Raw genomic sequence first — 22746 nt, forward strand, 5'->3', positions numbered from 1 at the left:
TCACGTTCCCTTTTCACTTTCATGCATTGGAGAAGGAAATGGCAACCCACTCCAGTGTTCTTGCCTTGAGAATCCCAGGGACCGGGGAGCCTGGTGGGCTGCTGTCTATGGGGTTGCACAGAGTGGACACGACTGAAGCGACTTAGCAGCAGCAGCAGCAGCAAGCTCTATTAAGTCCCTGAGGCACAGTTTTTCAAGATTGCTAATTACTGGACATGGCAAGAAAAGCGATATATGTATTTGTAGCAAGTACAATCTCAGTTTCTTCAGTACTTAACAATCTCAAGTACGAGATCAAATGAGTGCTGAAAAGCATTTGAGCATATATAAAAAAAAAAAAAAAAAAAAACAGAAGGGCAAGAGGGAAAGAGAGATTAGATCCTAGGGAAGGAAAAAAATTCCTAGAATACTGCTTTGGCAGAAATGTGTGGATTCCAATGAAGAAAACCTGACAGACCACAAGTTAGTGAAAAAGCTGACCGTTTGTCAGTACTGATCAGTTTTCTCATAACTGCTCTGTTATCTAGTTCCATTAGTATACATGTCCTTGTTCTGAGGGTGGTATGCTTGTGAGAAGAGTCCAAAATCAGTTTTAAAGATTGGAACACGTATTATAGAAATCAGTTCTATTTTATATAATTCCAGAAGAAAAAAAGACAAAATTGGTGATAACCGTGAGGAACAACTAAAATCATTTTGCATTTTAACTGTTGGAGACACTGTGGACATTAAGAGGAGCATGACTAATTTGCTAGGAGACATTTCCTTCTGGATAGTTTGTAAATATTTATTAACTGGCCAGAAACATTTAGGAAAGTAATTATATCATCTGTGTAAGCTCTAGTATTAAGAACTGTCATTTACGGAGTCTATTAGTTGCCAAACTGTACTACTGTTAACTGGAACTTCAAGTAGTATAACTGTGCATTGAATGTTTCCATATGTTAACTCATTTGATGCTCCACAACACTAAGAATTATTATAGTTACCCCTGCTTTTTAAATGTATTTTCCCACAGTGTCCTATTTTCTCTACATTATAATCCTGTGACCTCTACATTATAATCCTGTGGTATTACTATTGTATTTTACTAATGAATAAATGAAGACATAGGGAGGACCCATGCTAGCAGTGCTTGGACTCTCAATGAAGTCTGACTCAGAGCGTCGGCTTTAATTCCTCAAGTGAGAAGTGGGATTGGAACAGGTTTAACTATTCCTGATTTTTCCAGGAGTAGTGATATAACCCTGTGTCTAAATTACTCCAGACAATCTACAGATTAAAGTGAGCCATTTTTTAAATGCAGAGTGAATTAAGTTACAGTATTTCTTTTGAGTCTTTTGAGCTCTGTTGTTGTCCAAGTGATTTTAGGGTGTGGTTGGCTTAGGGTATGTTTATGCCACATATGACTGCTGAAAGCTTACTTATTTACTTTGTTTACTGCTGTTCCAGAAGAGCAGGATTTAGTCATTGAATAGAGTCCTTTTGTGTATTTCTCTGTGCAGCTGGAATGTGTTATATCGCTACATGTTGTCTTAACACCCTCTATGAAAATCTGTTCAAAATCAGATTTCATTTAAGTCTTAAAACAGATTGCTTTTTAATTGAGATTGATTAACCTAATTGAACCGTGAACTTCCAGATGTTCAAGCTGGTTTTAGAAAAGGCAGAGGAACCAGAGATCAAATTGCCAACATCTGCTGGATCATGGAAAAAGCAAGAGAGTTCCAGAAAAACATCTGTTTCTGCTTTATTGACTATGCCAATGCCTTTGACTGTGTGGACCACAATAAACTGCGGAAAATTCTGAAAGAGATGGCAATACCAGACCACCTGATCTGCCTCTTGAGAAACCTATATGCAGGTCAGGAAGCAACAGTTAGAACTGGACATGGAACAACAGACTGGTTCCAAATAGGAAAAGGAGGACATCAAGGCTGTATATTGTCACCCTGCTTATATAATTTCTATGCAGAGTACATCATGAGAAATGCTGGGCTGGAAGAAGCACAAGCTGGAATCAAGATTGCCAGGAGAAATATCAGTAACCTCAGATATGCAGATGCCACCACCCTTATGGCAGAAAGTGAAGAGGAACTAAAAAGCCTCTTGATGAAAGTGAAACTGGAGAGTGAAAAAGTTGACTTAAAGCTCAACATTCAGAAAACGAAGATCATAGCATCTGGTCCCATCACTTCATGGGAAATAGATAGGGAAACAGTGGAAACAGTGTCAGACTTTATTTTGGGGGGCTCCAAAATGACTGCAGATGGTGATTGCAGCCATGAAATTAAGACTCTTACTCCTTGGAAGAAAAGTTATGACCAACCTAGATAGCATATTGAAAAGCAGAGACATTACTTTGCCAACAAAGGTCCGTCTAGTCAAGGCTATGGTTTTTCCTGTGGTCATGTATGGATGTGAGAGTTGGACTGTGAAGAAAGCTGAACGCTGAAGAATTGATGCTTTTGAACTGTGGTGTTGGAGAAGACTCTTGAGAGTCCATTGGACTGCAAGGAGGTCTAACCAGTCCATTCTTAAAGAGATCAGTCCTGGGTGTTCTTTGGAAGGAATGATGCTAAAGCTGAAGCTCCAGTACTTTGGCCACCTCATGTCAAGAGTTGACTCATTGGAAAAGATTCTGATGCTGGGAGGGATTGGGGGCAGGAGGAGAAGGGGACAACAGGATGAGATGGCTAGATGACATCACCGACTTGATGAACGTGAGTTTGAGTGACCTCCGGGAGTTGGTGATGGACAGGGAGGCCTGGCGTGCTGCGATTCATGGGGTTGCAAAGAGTCGGACAGGACTGAGCGACTGAACTGAACTGACTGAACCTAATTTGGCTAGGAAACTCATGAAAGGGATAGTGGTTGCCATTAACCAGAACCTACAGAATAAAAACAGCATTTTATGTTTATTTCACTCTTTTTATTGGCATACCCAAATATAAGGTTTTTGTGGATGTCTGCATATAGGCCTGTGTGTTTTAGAGTTGGATGGGGAATAGAGGAAGCATTTGTAAATAGACTGAAGCAAATCTCATAATTAGAGGGCTTTCCTTTGAGTACTACTATAAGTTATTTGCACTTCAAATCTCCACTAGGGAGGAAGCCTTGAATGGTGGTCTCTGGAGTTAGACTTACTGATTTAAATTCTGGCTTTATAAATAGCTGAGTGGCTTTCCACTGGTGGCAAACACTTTGTGTCTTATTTTTTGCATCTGTAAAATAGGGATAATATCTACCTTATAGAGTTTGGGTAGATTAAATAAGAAAATACGTATAAAATACTTGAAATTCTGCTTGGCATATCAGTGCTCAATAAACATTATAGGGATCAAATATATACTATGTATAAGGTTAATAAGGTAATTTCTAGTACATAAATATAGTTTCTGAAATTCGTAGGATATAATCTCTACATGTAGATGAGAATTTTCTGTAATTCTCAGAAGATCACTCTTTATTCACATTCTATTAAATTGTTCATTGTCATATATGTGTGTGTGTGTATGTGTGTGTGTGCATATACACACGTGACAACTTTTGTCAGATCATCTGGGTTTACATTCAGGCTCTGCTACTTACTATTCCGTCTCAGGCACATTTCACAACATCTCTGTATCTTTCTTACTTCAAATGTAGAATGAAGAACATAGTATCTATCATACTTTATATCATAGATATAAAGTAGCTGTAAATCACATTGCATGGTGATGTGATTAGCATATAAAAACGTGTTGAAGTGAAGTGAAAGTCAGTCATGCATGACTCTTTGTGACCCCGTGGACTATACAGTCCATGGAATTCTCCAGGTCAGAAGGAGTGAGTAGCCTTTCCCTTCTCCAGGGGATCTTCCCCACCCAGGGATCAAAGCCAGGTCTCCTGCATTGCAATCGGATTCTTTACCAGATCGAACCCAGGTCTCCCGCATTGCCAGTGGATTTTTTACCACCTGAGCCACAAGGGAAATCCAAGAACACTAGAGTGGATAGCCTATTCCTTCTCCATTGGATCTTCCTGACCTTGGAATCAAACCTGGGTCTTCTGCATTGCAGGCAGATTCTTTATGAACTGAGCTATGAGGGAAGCCCAACACACACACACAAAATGTTAAGTAAATAGTAATTGTTGAAGCAAGGAAAGGAAGGGGGAGAGAAAAGGGAGAAAACAAAACAGAAATGTATTCTGAGAAAAGTGGAGAGAAGGACATATTAGGAGAATACAAGTCTAATAGTATGAAAGGGTGAAAACTTTGAACTGTGATCCTTTATTTGCCTCTTTCTTGAACTGTTTTTTCTCTAGATTTTTTTCAAATTTCAGGAATTTTATAGTGTTTCTATGGTTAAACTAGAGAAATTAGTGCAATCTTCTTATACTTCAGAGCAGAAAGGCAAAGGATTAGTGTCCTTTGTATTAGTATTATTACCTAATACAAATAAACAACAGGAAAAGAATTTTTACAGAATAAAGAATCTATGAAAATTATCACTGTTATCATCAGTTCAGTTCAGTCGCTCAGTCGTGTCTGACTCTTTGTGACTCCATGGACTGCAGTACACCAGGCTTCCCTGTCCATCACCAACTCCTGGCGCTTGCTCAAATTCATGTCCATCGAATCAGTGATGCCATCCAACCAGCTCATCCTCTGTTGTCCCCTTCTCCTCCTGCCTTCAATCTTTCCCAGCATCAGGGTCTTTTCAGATGAGTCAGTTCTTCACATCAAGTGGCCAAAGTAATGGGGATTCAGCTTCAGCATCAGTCCTTCCAATGAATATTCAGGACCAATTTCCTTTAGGATTAACTGGTTGTATCTCACAGGACTCTCAAGAGTCTTCTCCAACACCACAGTTCAAAAGCTTCAATTCTTTGGTGCTCAGCTTTCTCTATAGTCCAACTCTCACATCCATACATGACTACTGGAAAAACCATAGCTTTGATTAGACAGACCTTTGCTGGCAAAGTCTCTGCTTTTTAGTATGCTGTCTAGGTTGGTCATAGCTTTTGTTCCAAGGAGCAAGTGTCTTTTAATTTCATGACTGCAGTCACCATCTGCACTGATTTTGGAGCCCAAGAAAATAGTCTGTCACTGCTGCCATTGTTTCCCCATCTATTTGCTATGAAGTGATGGGACCAAAGGCTATGATCTTAGTTTTCTGAATGTTGAGTTTTAAGCCAACATTTTCACTCTCTTCCTTTACTTTCATCAAAAGGCTCTTCAGTTCTTCTTTGCTTTCTCCCACAATGGTGGTGTCATCTGCCTGTCTGAGGTCATTGATGTTTTTCCTGGCAGTCTTGATTCCAGCTTGTGCTTCATCCAGCCTGGCATTTTGCATGATGTACTCTGCATATAAGTTTAATAAACAGCATGGTAATATACAGCCTTTTCTTACTCCTTTTCCAATTTGGAACCAGTCTCTTGTTCCACGTCTGGTTCTAACTGTTGCTTCTTGAGCTGCTTATAGATTTCTCAGGAGACAGATCAGGTGGTCTGGTGTTCTCGTCTCTAAGAATTTTCCACACTTTGTTGCGATCCACATAGTCAAAGGCTTTAGCATAGTCAATAAAGCAGAAGTAGATGTTTTTCTGGAACTCTCTTGCTTTTTCAGTGATCCAGCTGATGTTGGCAATTTGATCTCTGGTTTCTCTGCCTTTTCTAAATCCAGCTTGCACATCTGGAAGTTCACGGTTCACATACTGTTGAAGCTGGCTTGGAGAATTTTGAGCATTACTTTACTAGCATGTGAGATGAGTGCAATTGTGCGGTAGTTTGAACATACTTTGGCATTGCCTTTCTTAACATACTTTTTTGGTATTTCCTTAGTTCACAAGTTATGTATTAGACCTAAATGAATAACCTAAGTTAATGAATGAATCATGTATCAGTGGAAGAAAGTAACAACATATGGAGGTATTTCTTCACATTTTTCCACAGGATTCTTCAGCAAGTTTCTTTTCTTATGTGTTTGAGTCTCCATATATCAGCCTTCCTTGAGTAAGAAAAAAAAAGTGAAGTCGCTCAGTTGTGTCCGATTCTTTGCGACCCCATGGACTGTAGACCACCAGGCTCCTCCAAGCATGGAATTTTCTAGGCAAGAGTACTGGAGTGGGTTGCCATTTCCTTGTGTAAACTGGGTTTTAAATCAGGCACAGAAGATTTTCAATTCAAAGTGAGTTTCACATTCAAAGTTGCTATGTGAATTTTTAGATATACCCTTGTTATAATACAGGTAATTAACACTTAATATCCATTTACCTACCTTCTGAAGCTTGTGCTCTGATAGTTAAGGCGAGTTGCGGGATGGCTGAGACAAGTTCAATCTGTAAAGATACTGGTTATTATACAATGTATCAACTCTTTCTCTAATGTAAATGTTTTTTAAAATTCATGTATCACTGAATTTTTTTATCCTATGTTTATCTGCATTTATCCTACATTTAATAATCAGTATCTCATTTAGGTCCCTAATTTATAGTTGTATTCATTTTTATTTAGCAATTTATCTCATTTTCATTTTTTTTTTCAATTTGTAAGCAAAGTTTCCTAACTGATGAGATTACAAAAATAATCATGGTAGATACCTTAGTTCATGCTTCTGTTAAGCCTGTTGATATGGTCTTCCCCGTTGCCAGCATCTCCAGCTTCTACAAAGTGCATGGACTTTTTATTCATCTCACCTCATGGAGAAGACAGTTTGAAGGCCCATAGGAAGTTGTTTCACTTTTCACTTTCATGCATTGGAGAAGGAAATGGCAACCCACTCCAGTGTTCTTGCCTGGAGAATCCCAGGGATGGGGGAGCCTGGTGGGCTGCCATCTCTGGGGTCACACAGAGTCGGACACAACTGAAGCGACTTAGCAGCAGCAGCAGGAAGTTGTTTGCTTCTTTGAAATGTTTTCCAACAGTATGGAGATCTCATGAATCAGATGACTTTCATGCAGATGATGCCATATTTGCCAAGAGAACAGCGATCAAATTATCTGTCAGGACAATTCACTGCTTGTTGATTTTGATCAATTAATTTACTGACTTCAGGTTTGGGTACCCCCATGCAATGTATTCTTGCCTTGAGAATCCCATGGACAGAGGAACCTGGCAGGCTAGAGTCCGTGGGGTTGCAAGAGTTGGACACAACGACTAAACCACATGCAATGTGTGGTTCCACCCTTCTCAGCATGCTAATTGAAACCTTGTTGAGCTTCAGGAGGTGCCACTGAACATCTGAGAGAGGCAAAGTTGCAATGCCTTTCAAATCTTTGATACCTCTGTTCCTGATGACAAATGCCAATTTGGGTTCTGTGGGCACACAGAAGTTTCTGGCTTTTCTTGCCATCCTAACCATTTGAATTTCAGTTCTGTATATCTGCTGGTCTTCCTTGTGATAGGGCTTAGCTTTTTCATAGATAAACTTTTTGCCTTTCGAAGCATCTTTTAGGCAAATTATTTCTCAGCACTTGATCTTAAGCTCTGTGAAATTCTTTTCCTTTTTCTTAAGGATTTCTGGCATAGCAGGAACCTTTATTTCCTTCTCTTCTGCACCCTCCATGGTTCCAGCCAGGAAAGAGGCCATTTTCATTTTAAATAGATGACTTCAGTCAGATAAGCAACATGCAGGACTCTTCATATTTTTATATGGAAAAAATATTCTTTCCAAACTTGGGTATTATGAATACACCAAGTTTGCTTTCTTGGGCTTCTTCGGACTTTGCTGTATTTTTTATTATTTTATTTTTCATTTTAGGGAATTCCAGGATTCACTGGTAATATTGGTTCACGTGGTTACCCTGGCAGGCAGGTGAGGTAACTATATTTAAACTTTTCTTTTTATGTCTCTCTTGGTTAATGCATTGTATGTTCCAATTTCAAGAGTTAATGTTCAAATGATAATTGGTTTATTTTATTAAATAATGAATTACTCATAGCAAAATAATTCCCCAAAATTCTGATATAAAAATTGTAAAAATTCTTCAAAAATTTTATTGCAGACAAATTTTACTTAAAATGAGAGTGGGATTTTTAAATAAGTTTGATATGATATTCAGTGGAACTTTTTAAATTAAAATGGCCCAGTAGGCTAATAAAATGTTAAACAGTGTTGCTACTGATTTTACAATATTACCACTGACTAAAATGAAGTAATGATTTGAGTTAAGACCGTCTTTGATATGCAACATTTTTTAATAATACAATTATAAATACTTGGGACACAGTTGCCAGTGCTACATATACCACTATCTGAATACTTTTTATCTAAATTGGATTCAAGTCTTTGTATACTGTTTTGAAAATTCATTTTAATCATTTCATATTTATTTCCCTCTAATTTCTAACTTTCTCTAGCTATTTCACATAGGCTAGTAAGAGAAAAAAATTTTCTTTCTTAGGCTTTCATTACTTACTTACTCGTGAAATTAATTGTTCATTTAGCATACTAGAAAACTGTATTTATATAAAATATCTTTTTTATTCTCTAGAATTAAGGAATTGAAAATGCCAAAAGATAATCTAGTGTTAATAAAATTCCATTTTGAAGCCTTTAAAGTATGTGGAGGGTATTACATGAATCTTACCACCAAGTAATGTTTTGTGTTTATCTGAAAAATATATAAATACTTAAACATATGGAAATTGATCTGAAGTTAAAAAATGTACTTATTTTCTAAAGTAGGAATATATTTTAGATAAGTGAATTAGAAGTGTTCTAAAAGAACAGGGTTTTCCAATGAGAAATAACTTAAATAATTGTGTCTGACAGTTGTGTTAATCTACTTTATTTAGAAATCTAAAATATATTTGTGTATAGATTGTATACAATGGTTTTTTTGGTTCTGAAATTCTAAAATCCCTAAAATGTATATGGTCTTCAGAACTAAGTATACAGTTCTGAAGTTTATACTTGTACCTTTTATTTGCCCCTTTTTATTAATTATCAACAACTCTTTAAAAAGTACTAGAGTATGACGGTGATGTCTTTTGTTTGCACTAGGGTTTAGCTGGACCGGATGGTAATCCAGGACCTAAAGGTGTACGAGTGAGTAAGCATTTTCATCGTTTTGTTAAGTATGCTTAAATGTAAGTAGAATCACATATACAAAATACTTATTTTCACACTTCCACACTTCCATTACTTTGAATGTAATGTGGGTTTAGCCTGGAAAGAAGTATACTTATTTAATATACATCTTTATTGTTAAGGCCACAGAGAGCAGTCTTACAGTGGTAGTTCTTGCCTTATTCTTTGATAGCTCCTACATATATATTATTTATATTATTTTTCTAGCCCCTTGCAAAATGGTGTGTTATACCATTTCTGGTATGTTAGAAATACACTCTATAAGCATTTGTAGTATTTTTTATATGTGACTCTATGTAGACTTAAGAAGTCATGATGAAAGAAATGTGAAGGGACAAAAAAATTCCTATTCAAGGCTGAAGTAATAATACAGAAACTATCTGGACTAAAGAAATAGCTGCCAGAAAGAAACTTACATGTTCAAGAATATACTTTTGCACTTCTAACCATTAAAGAAGTTGTTAACCACTTTTAATCATAAAGGAAGTAAAAAAAAAAATTACTATGAAGTGTTATGTAGTGTTCCACAAATTAAAATCAAAGCTGATTCTAGGAAAAATTTATAAAACTAAAATTTTTCTTTTTAAATTCTCTATTTAATAGCCAGTTATTTTTCAGAATCTATATCTTCCTTATATTACCTAAAATAACTTTTAGAAATAAGGAAAACAAAAAATATTTAAACGGTATGTATATTGTTGTTATTTAGTCAATAAGTCATGTCCAACTCTTTGCAAGCCCATGAACTGCAGCACACTAGGCTCCCCTGTTCTTCACTGTCTCCTGGAATTTGCTCAAACTCATGTCCATTGAGTCAGTGATGCCATCCCACCATCTCATCCTCTGTTGCCCCTGTCTCCTCTTGCCCTCAATCTTTCTTAGCATCAAGGTCTTTTCCAAGGAGTCGACTCTCCGCATCAAGTGGCCAAATTTTTGGAGCTTCAACTTCAGCCTCAATCCTTCCAATGAATTGATTGACTTCTTTTATGATTGACTGGTTTGATCTCCTTGCTGTCAAGGGATTCTCAAGAGTCTTCTCCAGCACCACAGTTTGAAAGCAACAATTCTTTGTTGCTCTGCCTTCTTTATAGTCCAACTCTTACATCTGTACATGACTACTGGAAATACCATAGCTTTGACTAGATGGACCTTTGTCAGCAGAGTGATGTCTCTGCTTTTTAATACACTGTCTAGGTTCATCATAGGTTTTCTTCAAAGGAGCAAGTGTCTTTTAATTTCGTGGCTGCAGTCACTGTTCACAGTGATTTTGGAACCCAAGAAAAGAAAATTTGTCACTGTTTCCCCTTCTTCTCCATCTATTTACTATGAAGTGATGGGACAATGATGCCATGATCTTCATTTTTTGACTACTATGTTTTAAGCCAGCTTTTTACTCTCCTCTTTCCCCTTCATCAAGATAGTTTCTCTTTGTTCTCTGCCATGAAATTAGTATCATCTGCATATCTGAGGTTGTTGATATTTCTCCCAGTAATCTTGTTTCCAGCTTGTGATTCATCCAGCCTGACATTTCACATGATGTACTCTTCTTAGAAGTAAATAAGCAAGGTGACAACATACAGCCTCGATGTACTCCTTTCCCAATTTTGAACCAGTCCATTGTTGCTGTCCGGTTCTAACTGTTGCATCTTGTCCTGCATACAGCTTCTCAGGAGGGAGATAAGGTGGTCTGGTGTTCCTGTGTCTTTAAGAATTTTCCATAGTTTGTTGTGATCCACTCAGTCAGAGGCTTTAGTATAGTCTATGAAGCAGAAGTAGATGTTTTTCTGGAATTCACTTGCTTTTTCTATGATCCAGCTGATGTTGGCAATTTGATCTCTGGTTCTTCTGCCTTTTTTAAATACACCTTGAACATCTGGAAGTTCATGGTTCACATACTGCATAAGCCTAGCTGAAGGATTTTGAGCATTACTTTGCTAGCATGTGAAATGAGTGCAATTGTACAGTAGTTTGAACATTTTTTGACATTGCCTTCCTTTGGAATTGGAATGAAAACTGACCTTTTCTAGTCCTGTGGCCACTGCTGAGTTTTCCAATTCTGTTGGCATATTGAGTGAAACACTTTAACAGCATCATCTTTTAGAATTTGAAATAGTTCATTTGGAATTCCATCACCTCCACTAGCTTTATTCGTTGTGATGTTGCCTAGGGCCATTTAATTTCACATTCCAGGCTACCTGGCTCTAGGTGAGTGACCACACCATTTTCTGGGTCATTGCTGTTGCTGCTGCTAGGTCACTTCAGTTGTGTCCGACTCTGTGTGGCCCCATAGATGGCAGCCCACCAGGCACCTCTATCCCTGGGATTATCCAAGTAAGAACATGGGAGTAGGTTGCCATTTCCTTCTCCAATGCATGCATGCATGCTAAGTCGCTTTAGTCATGTCCGACTCTATGCGACCCTATGGACAGCAGCCCACCAGGCTCCTCTGTCCACAGGATTCTCCAGGCAAGAATACTGGAGTGGGTTGCCATTTCCTTCTCCATCTGGGTCATTAAGATCTTTTTTTTTTTTTTCCACTTTAATTTTATTTTATTTTTAAACTTTACATAATTGTATTAGTTTTGCCAAATATCAAAATGAATCCGCCACAGGTATACATGTGTTCCCCATCCTGAACCCTCCTCCCTCCTCCCTCCCCATACCATCCCTCTGGGTCGTCCCAGAATATACAAGCAACTCCTACAGCTCAACTCCAGAAAAATAAACGACCCAATCAAAAAATGGGCCAAAGAACTAAATAGACATTTCTCCAAAGAAGACATACAGATGGCTAACAAACACATGAAAAGATCTTTTTTTATATAGTTCTTCTGTGTATTCCTGCCACTTCTACTTAATCTCTGTTTGGTCCTTGCTGTTTCTGTCCTTTATTGTGCCCATCTTTGCATAAGTATTCCCTTGGTATCTACAGTTTTCTATCATTGTTTTCCTCTATTTCTTTGCATTGTTCACTTAAGCCTTTCTTATCTTTTCTCACTGTTCTCTACAACTCTACATTCAGTTGGCTATATCTTTCCCTTTCTCCTTTGCCTTTCTCTTCTCTTCTTTTCTCAGCTATTTGTAACGCCTCCTCAGACAACCATTTTGCCTTTTTTTCATTTCTTTTTCTTGGGGTTGGTTTTGATCACCTCCTGAACAATGTTACAAACCTCTATCCATAGTTCTTCTGGCACTCCATCTACTAGATCTGATCCCTTGAATCTGTTTGTCACCTCCACTGTATATTCATAAAGGGTTTGATTTAGGTCATACCTGAATGGTCTAGTGGTTTTCCCTACTTTCTTCAATTTAAGTGTGTATTTGCAATAAGGGCTCATGATCTGAGCCACAGTCATTCCCAGGTTTTGTTTTTGCTGACTGTGTCTAGTTTCTCCATATTCAGCTGCAAAGAATATAATCAATTTGATTTCGGTATTCATCATCCGATGACATCTATGTATAGAGTTGTCTCTTGTATTGTTGGAAGAGAGTGTTTGCTATGACCAGTGTGTTCTCCTGGCAAAACTCTGTTAGCTTTTGCCCTGCTTCGTTTTGTACTCTAAAGCCAAGCTTGCCTGTTACTCCATATGTCTCTTGGCTTCCTACGTTCACATTCCAGTCCCCTGTGATGAAAAGGATATCGTTTTTTGTTGGTAGTTCTAGAAGGTCTTGTAGGTATTCACAGAACCTTTCCACTTCAACTTCTTTGGCTTTAGTGGTTGGGGCATAGACTTGGATTACTGTGATGTTGAATGGTTTGTCTTGGATATGAACAGAGATCATTCTGTCGTTTTTGAGACTGCACTGAAGTATTGCATTTCAGACTCTCTTTTTGACAATGAGGGCTTCTCCATTTCTTCTAAGGTATTCTTACCCACGGTAGAAGATATTATGATCATTTGAATTTAATTCACCCATTCTCGTCCATTTATGTTCAGTGATTCCTAGAATATCAATGTTCACTCTTGCCATCTCCTACTTGATCACATCCAATTCACCTTGATTTATGGGCCTAACATTCCAGGTTCCTATGCAATATTGTTCTTTACAGCATTGGACTTTACTTTAACCACCAGATATACCCACAGCTGAGCAACATTTCTGCTTTTGCCTCTTCATTCTTCATGGAGCTATTTCTTTGCTCTTCCCCAGTTGCCTGTTGGACACCTACCAACCTGGGGGGCTCATCTTCTGGTGTCATATATTTTTGCCTTTTCATTGTGTTCATGGGGTTTTTAAGGCAAGACTACTGAACTGGTTCGCCATTCCCTTCTCCAGTGGAGCACGTTTTGTCAGGCCCTGACTAGCAAGTACGTGCCCTTCAGTAGCTCCATGTAGCCAGAAAACATGTGTTTTAATGTATGTGCTATAATGATGCCTTCATTTTAAAAAAATTCTTAAACATTTTCAAATATTTCATGTGTATTTTCTTCTTTAATTTTGCTATCAATCCTGTGAAGTAGGAGAACACATATATTGTCTCCATTTTACAGGTGATAAAACAGATGATAAGCTGTGGAACTGACATGATTTGATCTAGTCCTAGCAGAACTCAAACCAACATCTTCTCACCTTTAGCTCTGTACTCTTCCACTATCCTGTGCTGTCTCTACCCTTGCACTAAGTGAAAATATAACGGGGAAAAGTGATGTATACTTTATTAAAGCCGCACTGAATGCACATGCTTACTTGGATTTGGACAAGGAGAGATTACTGGATAAGAACACGGGCTTTGGAGTTAGACAAGACTGCTTCCCCCCTACCACGAACCCCTCGTTTACTAGCTTTGTGACTTTTGATGCCATTAATCTCTTCTGTGTCTCATTTTTCTTAACTTCTAAAAGGTGAAAATGAAACTTACTTTTAGGTGCTTCTGAGAACTACCTGAGCTGAATATTTTTAAAGCACAGTGCCTACCACATGGCATGCACTTTCTCTGCAGGTTTTATCATTGTTCTGGAATTTGAGAGTTACTTGTGTGAGTGAGCTCAAGTTGTAGACCTGTTGTTTGGCGCTGTGCAGTTTTCTTTTACTACATTTTCTCATCTTGCTTCTGTGATTCCTGTAACTTTTCTAAGTTCTCCTTTGTGTCATTTTTGTACCATATTATCTATCCTTTTGTTCCTTTCTTCCCCATTTGTGTTGAAAAGTACTCTCTAGGGAGTAACCCTTTTTAAGTTTTTTTATGTTTTGATGGCAACTTCATGAAAGCATTAAAAAAAAAAAAACTAATCCTTCTCTGACTAATTTAATTGATTTAATCCTTTCATTTTCCTTTGCAAGTGAGGGAAGAGTCAGCAGAACCATTTCTCTAGGTTTCATATTCACAGAGTCCAAATGTAAACTTTGATATTATTAATAACTACAAATGTTGTTCAAAAAACAAAATTTGTTCAAAACAAATTTACACTGACAGGATTATATTTTTTATTTAATGTGTGTCCTATTACTGGATAATACCACATGCTATATATTGTAAATTAATACTTTTACAAATCATGTGATAAATTATCTTTTGAATGTCCCTGTTGTTTGGCTGCATTTTTTGGTGTTAAATAATTATTTTTAAAATGTAAATGTTTGAAATCATTTTTCAGCCCTCCTTTGGTGTCTCTTTGTGTAATAACTGGCCAGGTATCTCAAAAAGTAGAAGTATGTACGCCTCTCCTGATGTTTTTATTTGCCCTGATGGTGACAGAATTGCCTCTGATTGAATATACAAATTTCAATCCAAGAAGCAAAGCCATATGTATTAGTATTTTTTTTTATGCTCCTTGTTTCTTTACACCCTAAACTCCAGTTTAGTGGTAGTGTTTTTAGAATGATGACAAGCTCATATGATTTCTTTGTTGGATGCTGCTGACTTTTTATTTCTGTTATAATTATCATAATAATTATCAAGAAACTTTTCTGAAACACCTACATAATTATGCATAGAATTGTTCCCTTTAAAATCTTTATTTCTAAAATGTTGTGCTGGTTCTGTGCAGACTGTGTTGAGTAGAGGTCTGACTTTTCAGCTCCTGAGTTTTCAGCAGAGTTTTTAGATAAATGTACATCAGTTAGGGTGTTTGTTCTTTTTATTTATAAACAAAATTTCAGTTGTGTATGCTAAAGCAAAAGTTAACTGTTTTTTTTTTTTTACCTTGAGGCCATCTGTAGCTGATGATTCTGAAATACATATAGCTTGCCATCATAATCCTAAATGTTTTGGTAATCATAAATACTTTTGGATACTTCATTTTTTTTACATTTTATTTTATTTTTAAACTTTACATAATTGTATTAGTTTTGCCGAATTCTCCATCCTCCAGATGCTTGACTTTTACGCAAATAAATTATAGATATATTATCATTAAAGTGAAGTAGAAGGAAACCAATTATCTTTTCCTTTATTTATTGCTTGTTCATAAAGGTGTTTTTCCTTGTCAGAGAAAAGTCTTCATCCTACCATGGTAATACCCAGCTATTTTTCACCCTGCATGGAATGCCTTTCCTTTCCTTCAAGACTCAGCTCAAAAGTTGCCTCCTCTGTAAAGCTTTCCTAACCCTTCCCTCTAGGCAGTATTGGTCATTCTGCCAGTCAAAGTTTCTGTTGTGTATTGTGTTTATCTTATCACCTGTCACATAATCATGTAACAATTATCTTATGATATAACAGTTATTTGTATGACTTCTTCCTAATAAACTATCAGCCTCTTGAGGACACTGATTTTCATATTCATTTTTATAATCCCAATTCCTGGCACACAGAGGGCACTAAAATGATGTTTTGTGCATCAGTGACCCAGATTCATGTTCTTTCATATATGGACCATTGCAGCAGTATTCTAACAAGATTTCCTACATTCAGTATTTCCTGTCTGGGGTATATTCTGTATTTTGTCAACAGCTTAATATTTTATAGAAACAGCTTAACATCAGGTCATTACCATACTCCCTCAAAGCCCGGTAATTTCCAGCTATCTAAAATGTAAAGTCTAAAATTCTTAGCCTGAAATTTAAGGCTTTCCTTAATCTATTCTCTAAACTACCATACACTTTATTCATTAAATTGATGAAACAGGTTATTATTTGCCACAGGTGAGATGTAACTAAGGTGTGGCGGTAAAAGTAGCTTGCGTTGGTACTCAGATGCACCCCTTGTTTCTCAGACCAGCGGGAACCTGCATGAAGGCCATGTGGGTCTGCTTTTCTCCCAAGCACCTTACTCAGTTAACCATTGCTAACTGAGTAACCATGGGTTAACCATTTAACCCATGTTAACTCAGTTAACCATTTACAAGCACTCCTGTAGTTCTCTCTGTCTTGTTTCTGCTTACTGTGGTTCTGCCTGAAGTGTTCTTGCTCCATTATCTGCTTATCAATATTTTACCTACTCTGTAGGCCTATCTCAAGTGCCAGTCTTCTTTGAAATCTTCTTTGATTGTCTTTACCTCTTGCCACATTGGAATAAATCTCTCCCTCCTCCATATCTCTCTTATTCTTGGATACCTCCTTTCTGCCTTACATTTTAGTTAATTGTATCTATATTTTCTGCCCTTTGTAATATTCAGTGTAGAAAAGAACTTGGGCTTGTTGATTTTTATGAGCCTAAATTATATTTGTCTAAATTATATTTCCAACTTTTTTTAAATGAAAAGATGGATCTGTAACTTTTAGGAAAAAAAGCAAAGGTTATTATACTGTTAAGCCTTATTGTTCATATTACTATGAATAAATTTTAAGTATCTCTATTTAGAATTATATACTTAATGGTGACTATTTAAATGAGATAATGCAAAGATTGATTTCTTTAAGGGTTTCATTGGCTCTCCTGGAGAAGTAGGACAACTGGGACCTGAAGGAGAAAGAGTAAGTCTGTTTCCTTCAAATATTATTTCTAATGTGGTATACTTAGGGTAAAGTATAACAGTGCTGATAAACCCAGATGTCAGACAGGTAATCTTACAGAGTGAAACAAACCAACTTTAAGAAAAATTAGATGATGTTTTCATTGTATCATGCAAAGAATTGAACTGCTTCTTTTTGATCCAAAGGAGTACACGGTTAGTACCCTACCTAGAAAAGTGTGCTGTTCTGTAAATACAGTTTGTTTGTAAACCAACAGAGTTAGCCTAGGTACCCAACTAACACAATCAGCTGTATAGTACTGTACTGTAATAGGTTTATAATACTTTTCACACAAATAATACATTAAAACAAACACAAAATAAAAGAGTTTTAATCTTACAGTACTGTACCTTGAAAAATACAGTCATCCAGTACAACAGCTGGTCTATGAAGACTGGTGTAGAGTGAACAGGCAAGAAGAATTACTGACTGAAGGAGGGAGAAGAGGAGGGAGGTGGTAGAGCTGAAGGATCATCAGCAATAGGAGATGGAGGGCAAGCTGTAGTTTCTCTCATGACTGATGTTGATGACATAGGCTTTGGTTCCTTGCTGGAACCAGATGCACATTCACATCTTTGAAAGTTTGCAACTTGAAGGTTCATATGAAGGGGGCTTACTGTATACAGTTTACATTGTTAATAACTCTGCTGCTTATGATACAGTCCTTTCCAGACCTGTTGGCATGAACTTAATTCTAGTAATTGATGTAATAAATAAACCAAAGTTATGTGTTCTTGCAAAATGTCATCATCTTGGATTTAAGGATCCCAGTGACACTGACCATCAACAGGCACAATGTCCTATTGCTCACCTTTGAACTCTTTTTTCAGTAGAGATATTACATGAATATTTTTGTCAACCACTGTTGAGTTGAAAGTAAAGGATTACTTCAACCATTGATATCTGTTAACTTATCTGCATATACAAAAATCCCAAGCTACATAGTTCTGACAGATTTCTTAGTCTCAAGGACTTATAAAAGTGATTATGTCTCAAGGGATTATATCAATAAGTATGCTTTAGATTACAAGTGACAAAAAATTTCAAACTGGCTTCAAAATGAGATTTTAAATAAACACCAGAGGGATGGTACAGGGAGGGAGGAGGGAGGAGGGTTCAGGATGGGGAACACATGTATACCTGTGGTGGATTCATGTTGATATATGGAAAAACCAATACGATATTGTAAAGTTAAAAAAAATAAAAAATAAATAAAAATAAATAAACAATGATAACAGCAAATGATTTATTGTAATGGTTATATATATGCAAGTCACTATGTAAATACTTCATATTAATTCATTTAATCTTGCAATACCCAGTGAGATAGTACTATAATTCTCAATATAAGTGTTAAGTGTTAGTCACTAAGTTGTGCCTGACTCTTTGAGACCCAATGGACTGCAGCCCACCAGGCTCCTGTGTCCATGAGATTTCCAGGCAAAGGATACTGGAGTGGGTTGCCATTTCCTTCTCCAGGGGATCTTCCCAACCCAGGGATCGAAGCCGGGTCTCCTGCACTGCAGGCAGATTCTTTACCGACTGAGCTACAAGGGAAGCCCCTTGTAGCTATAATTCTCATTATGGATGAGGAAAATGAGGCACACAGAGAGATTTACCTAAGACTACACACAGATAATAGAACGAGGATTTAAGCATAGATATTCTGGCTGTAAAACCTGAGTACTTGAGTACTGTGTCCTGCCACTACTTCTTATGACCAGAAACACACAGGTTAGGTGGAATCTAGGCACAGTGTGATCCTGTGAGCACAGTGACATCATCATTTTCTCTACTTTGTCTTAACCAGTGTTGGATTTATCATAAGACTTATTTCTCATATAATTGCAAGATTCCCAATGCAAGGGCTAAATATGCCTTTGTTTATGTTCAGCCAGAGAAACAGGGAGACAGGTGGTTAATTGTCTGCTGGGTATAGAAAATAAGACTTCTGTGTGATTGTACCAACTTTGGTTGCATACTCAGTTCAGTTCAGTCGCTCATTCGTGTCCGACTCTTTGCGACCCCATGAATTGCAGCAGGACAAGACTCCCTGTCCATCACCAACTCCCGGAGGTCACTCAAACTCACGTCCATCGAGTCGGTGATGCCATCCAGCCGTCTCATCCTCTGTCGTCCCCTTCTGCCCAGCATCAGAGTCTTTTCCAATGAGTCAACTCTTCGCATGAGGTGGCCAAAGTATTGGAGTTTCAGCTTTAGCATCAGTCCTTCCAAAGAACACCCAGGACCTATCTCCTTTACAATGGACTGGTTGGATCTCCTTGCAGTCCAAGGGACTCTCAAGAGTCTTCTCCAACACCACAGTTCAAAAGCATCAATTCTTCAGCGCTCAGCTTTCTTCATAGTCCAACTCTCGTATCCATACATGACCACTGGAAAAACCATAGCCTTGACTAGATGGACCTTTGTTGGCAAAGTAATGTCTCTGCTTTTGAATATGCTATCTAGGTTGGTCATAACTTTCTTTCCAAGGAGTAAGCTTCTTTTAATTTCATGGCTGCAGTCACCATCTGCAGTGATTTTGGAGCCCCCAAAAATAAAGTCTGACACTGTTTCCACTGTTTCCCCATCTATTTCCCATGAAGTGATGGGACCAGATGCCATGATCTTCGTTTTCTGAATGTTGAGCTTTAAGCCAACTTTTTCACTCTCCACTTTCACTTTCATCAAGAGGCTTTTTAGTTCCTCTTCACTTTCTGCCATAAGGGTGGTGTCATCTGCATATCTGAGGTTGTTGATATTTCTCCCAGCAATCTTGATTCCAGCTTGTGCTTCTTCCAGCCCAGTGTTTCTCATGATGTACTCTGCATATAAATTAAATAAGCAGGGTGACAATATACAGCCTTGACGTACTCCTTTTCCTATTAGGAACCAGTATGTTGTTCCATGTCCAGTTCTAACTGTTGCTTCCTGGCCTGCATATAGGTTTCTCAAGAGGCAGGTCATTGGTTGCATACTACCTCTGGACAAATAATTATCACCAGAGGAATGGCAGGATCCCATTTGGAAATACAGATGGGATGGATTTCTGAATAAAATCAAGATTTTGTTATGAAGAATAAAAGGGGCCACTTAAATTAGTATATTGACACTCTTATAAATATCACTGCAGTTTAAAATATAATGTATTTTTATCTTTGTCGTACTCCATAAATTGATGTTTGAAAAAAAATTCATTGATTTGATAAACATTTACTGTTTTGAAGTATAGCTGATTTATAATATTTTAGGTACACAGCATCTTGGTTCAATATTTTGATGGATTATGCAGATGACACCACCCTTATGGCAGAAAGTGAAGAGGAACTAAAAAGCCTCTTGATGAAGGTGAAAGAGGAGAGTGAAAAAGTTGGCTTAAAACTCAACATTCAGAAAACGAAGATCATGGTATCTGGTCCCATCACTTCATGGGAAATAGATGGGGAAACAGTGGAAACAGTGTCAGACTTTATTTTGGGGGGCTCCAAAATCACTTCAGATGGTGACTGCAGCCATGAAATTAAAAGACGCTTACTCCTTGGAAGGAAAGTTATGACCAACCTAGATAGCATATTCAAAAGCAGAGACATTACTTTGCCAACAAAGGTCCATCTAGTCAAGGCTATGGTTTTTCCAGTGGTCATGTATGGATACGAGAGTTGGACAGTGAAGAAAGCTGAGCACTGAAGAATTGATGCTTTTGAACTGTGGTGTTGGAAAAGACTCTTGAGAGTCCCTTGGACTGCAAGGAGACCCAACCAGTCCATTCTGAAGGAGATCAGCCCTGGGATTTCTTTGGAAGGAATGATGCTAAAGCTGAAGCTCCAGTACTTTGGCCACCTCATGTGAAGAGTTAACTCATTGGAAAAGACTCTGATGCTGAGAGGGATTGGGGGCAGGAGGAGAAGGGGACGACAGAGGATGAGATGGCTGGATGGCATCATTGACTCGATGGACGTGAGTCTGAGTGAACTCCGGGAGTTGATGATGGACAGGGAGGCCTGGCATGCTGTGACTCATGGGGTCGCAAAGAGTCGGACACAACTGAGTGACTGAACTGAACTGAACTGATGCTCCATTAAAAGTTATTACAAAATAATAGCTATACTTCCCTGTGCCACAGAGTATATTAGCTATTGCTTAGGTATTTTATACATACTAATTTTTATCTCTCTATCCCATACCCTATCTTGCCCCTCCCCGCTTCCCTCTCTCCATGAATAATCACTAGTTTGTTTTCTGTATCTGTGAGTCTATTTCTGTTTGGCTATATATATTTGTGTGTTTTATTTTTTTAGATTCCACATATAAGTGGAATATTACACTGTATTCATCTTTCTCTGACTTATTTTACTAATCATAATATTGTCTAAATCCATCCACCGCTGCAGATGTCAGAATTTAATTTTTTATGGCTCTGTAATATTACACACACACATACACATATACACACACATAATATATGTGTATTTATACATACATACACACAGATATATTTATCCATTCATCTGTTGATGGACCCTAGGGTTGCTTCCATGTCTTGGCTATTGTAAATAATGCTGGTATGAAGGTGTATTTTCAAATTACTATTTCCCAAACTGCTGAATCATATGTAGTTCTGTTTTTAGTTTTTTGAGAAACCCCATTACTATTTTTCATAGTGGCTGTATCAATTTATATTCCCACCAACAGTGTAGAAGGGTTCCCTTTCTTCCATGTCCTCACCAACGTTTGTTGTTTGTGTTCTTTTTATACCAACTTTGGTGGCCATTCTGACAGGTATGAGGTGATATCTCATGTAGTTTTGATTTGCGTTTCTCTAATAATTAGCAGTATATAGCATCTCTTCATGTGCTTCTTAGCTAACTGTATGTCTTTGGATGCTGGGAAAACTGGGCAGCTACATGTAAAAAAATGAAATTAGAACATTTCCTTACACCATTCACAAAAATAAACTCAAAATGGATTAAAGACCTAAATGTAAAACCTGAAACTGTAAAACTCTTAGATGGGTACATAAGTAGAACACTGTTTGTCATAAATCATAGGAGTATTTTGGGGGATCTGTCTCCTAAGGCAAAAGAAATTAAAGCAAAAATAAATGAATGGGACTTAATTAAATGTACAAGCTTTTGTATAGCATAGGAAACCATCAACAAATAGAAAAGACAACCTATTGAATGGGAGATAATATTTTCAAATGATATGACTGACAAGAAGTTAATAATATCTAAAATATAAAAATGGTTTATGCAACTCAATGTAAAAAGAAACAACCCAATCAAAAAAGGGAATAAGTATTTACTTTTGACTTTTGTACATTCTAGGGTGTTCCTGGGATCCGTGGAAAGAGGGGTCTTAAGGGAAGACAGGTAATTAGATTCTTGTTTTATGAGGTTTGGTTTAGAGGAATATAATCTAATTGTATGTATGTTTCTCACCTGTTAAGCTAGTTGTTGTTCTTGTCGTCCACAACCCATCTCATTCAACAGAGTTTAAATTTTGCCACTTTAACAGCCTACCTAATAATACCTGAGAATATGAAGAAGTATTTAGATTAAAAAGTAACTTGGAATTTAACACTTCTAACCCGTTTAATCAGAGAAGGCAATGGCACCCCACTCCAGTACTCTTGCCTGGAAAATCCCATGGGCGTAGGAGCCTGGTGGGCTGCAGTCCACGGGGTCACTAAGAGTCAGACTCGACTGAGCGACTTCACTTTCACTTTTCACCTTCATGCATTGGAGAAGGAAATGGCAACCCACTCCAGTGCTCT

General features: G+C 37.6%; 1 protein-coding gene across 3 annotated transcripts in view; it reads left to right on the top strand.

Annotated features, from left to right (window-relative positions):
• The window catches only part of COL24A1 (collagen type XXIV alpha 1 chain), a 392387-nt gene that overhangs the window by 103284 nt on the left and 266357 nt on the right, over positions 1 to 22746 (top strand). For all 3 annotated transcript variants that reach the window (XM_024990097.2, XM_024990098.2, XM_024990099.2), the window contains exons 10-13: positions 7746 to 7799; positions 8991 to 9035; positions 16878 to 16931; positions 22298 to 22342. In XM_024990097.2, the coding sequence (XP_024845865.1) occupies positions 7746 to 7799; positions 8991 to 9035; positions 16878 to 16931; positions 22298 to 22342 (198 nt within the window). The remainder of the gene's footprint in view (positions 1 to 7745; positions 7800 to 8990; positions 9036 to 16877; positions 16932 to 22297; positions 22343 to 22746) is intronic.

The sequence above is a fragment of the Bos taurus genome, chromosome 3 (assembly GCF_002263795.3).
Source record: "Bos taurus isolate L1 Dominette 01449 registration number 42190680 breed Hereford chromosome 3, ARS-UCD2.0, whole genome shotgun sequence".
In the NCBI taxonomy this organism is placed as follows: Eukaryota; Metazoa; Chordata; class Mammalia; order Artiodactyla; family Bovidae; genus Bos; species Bos taurus.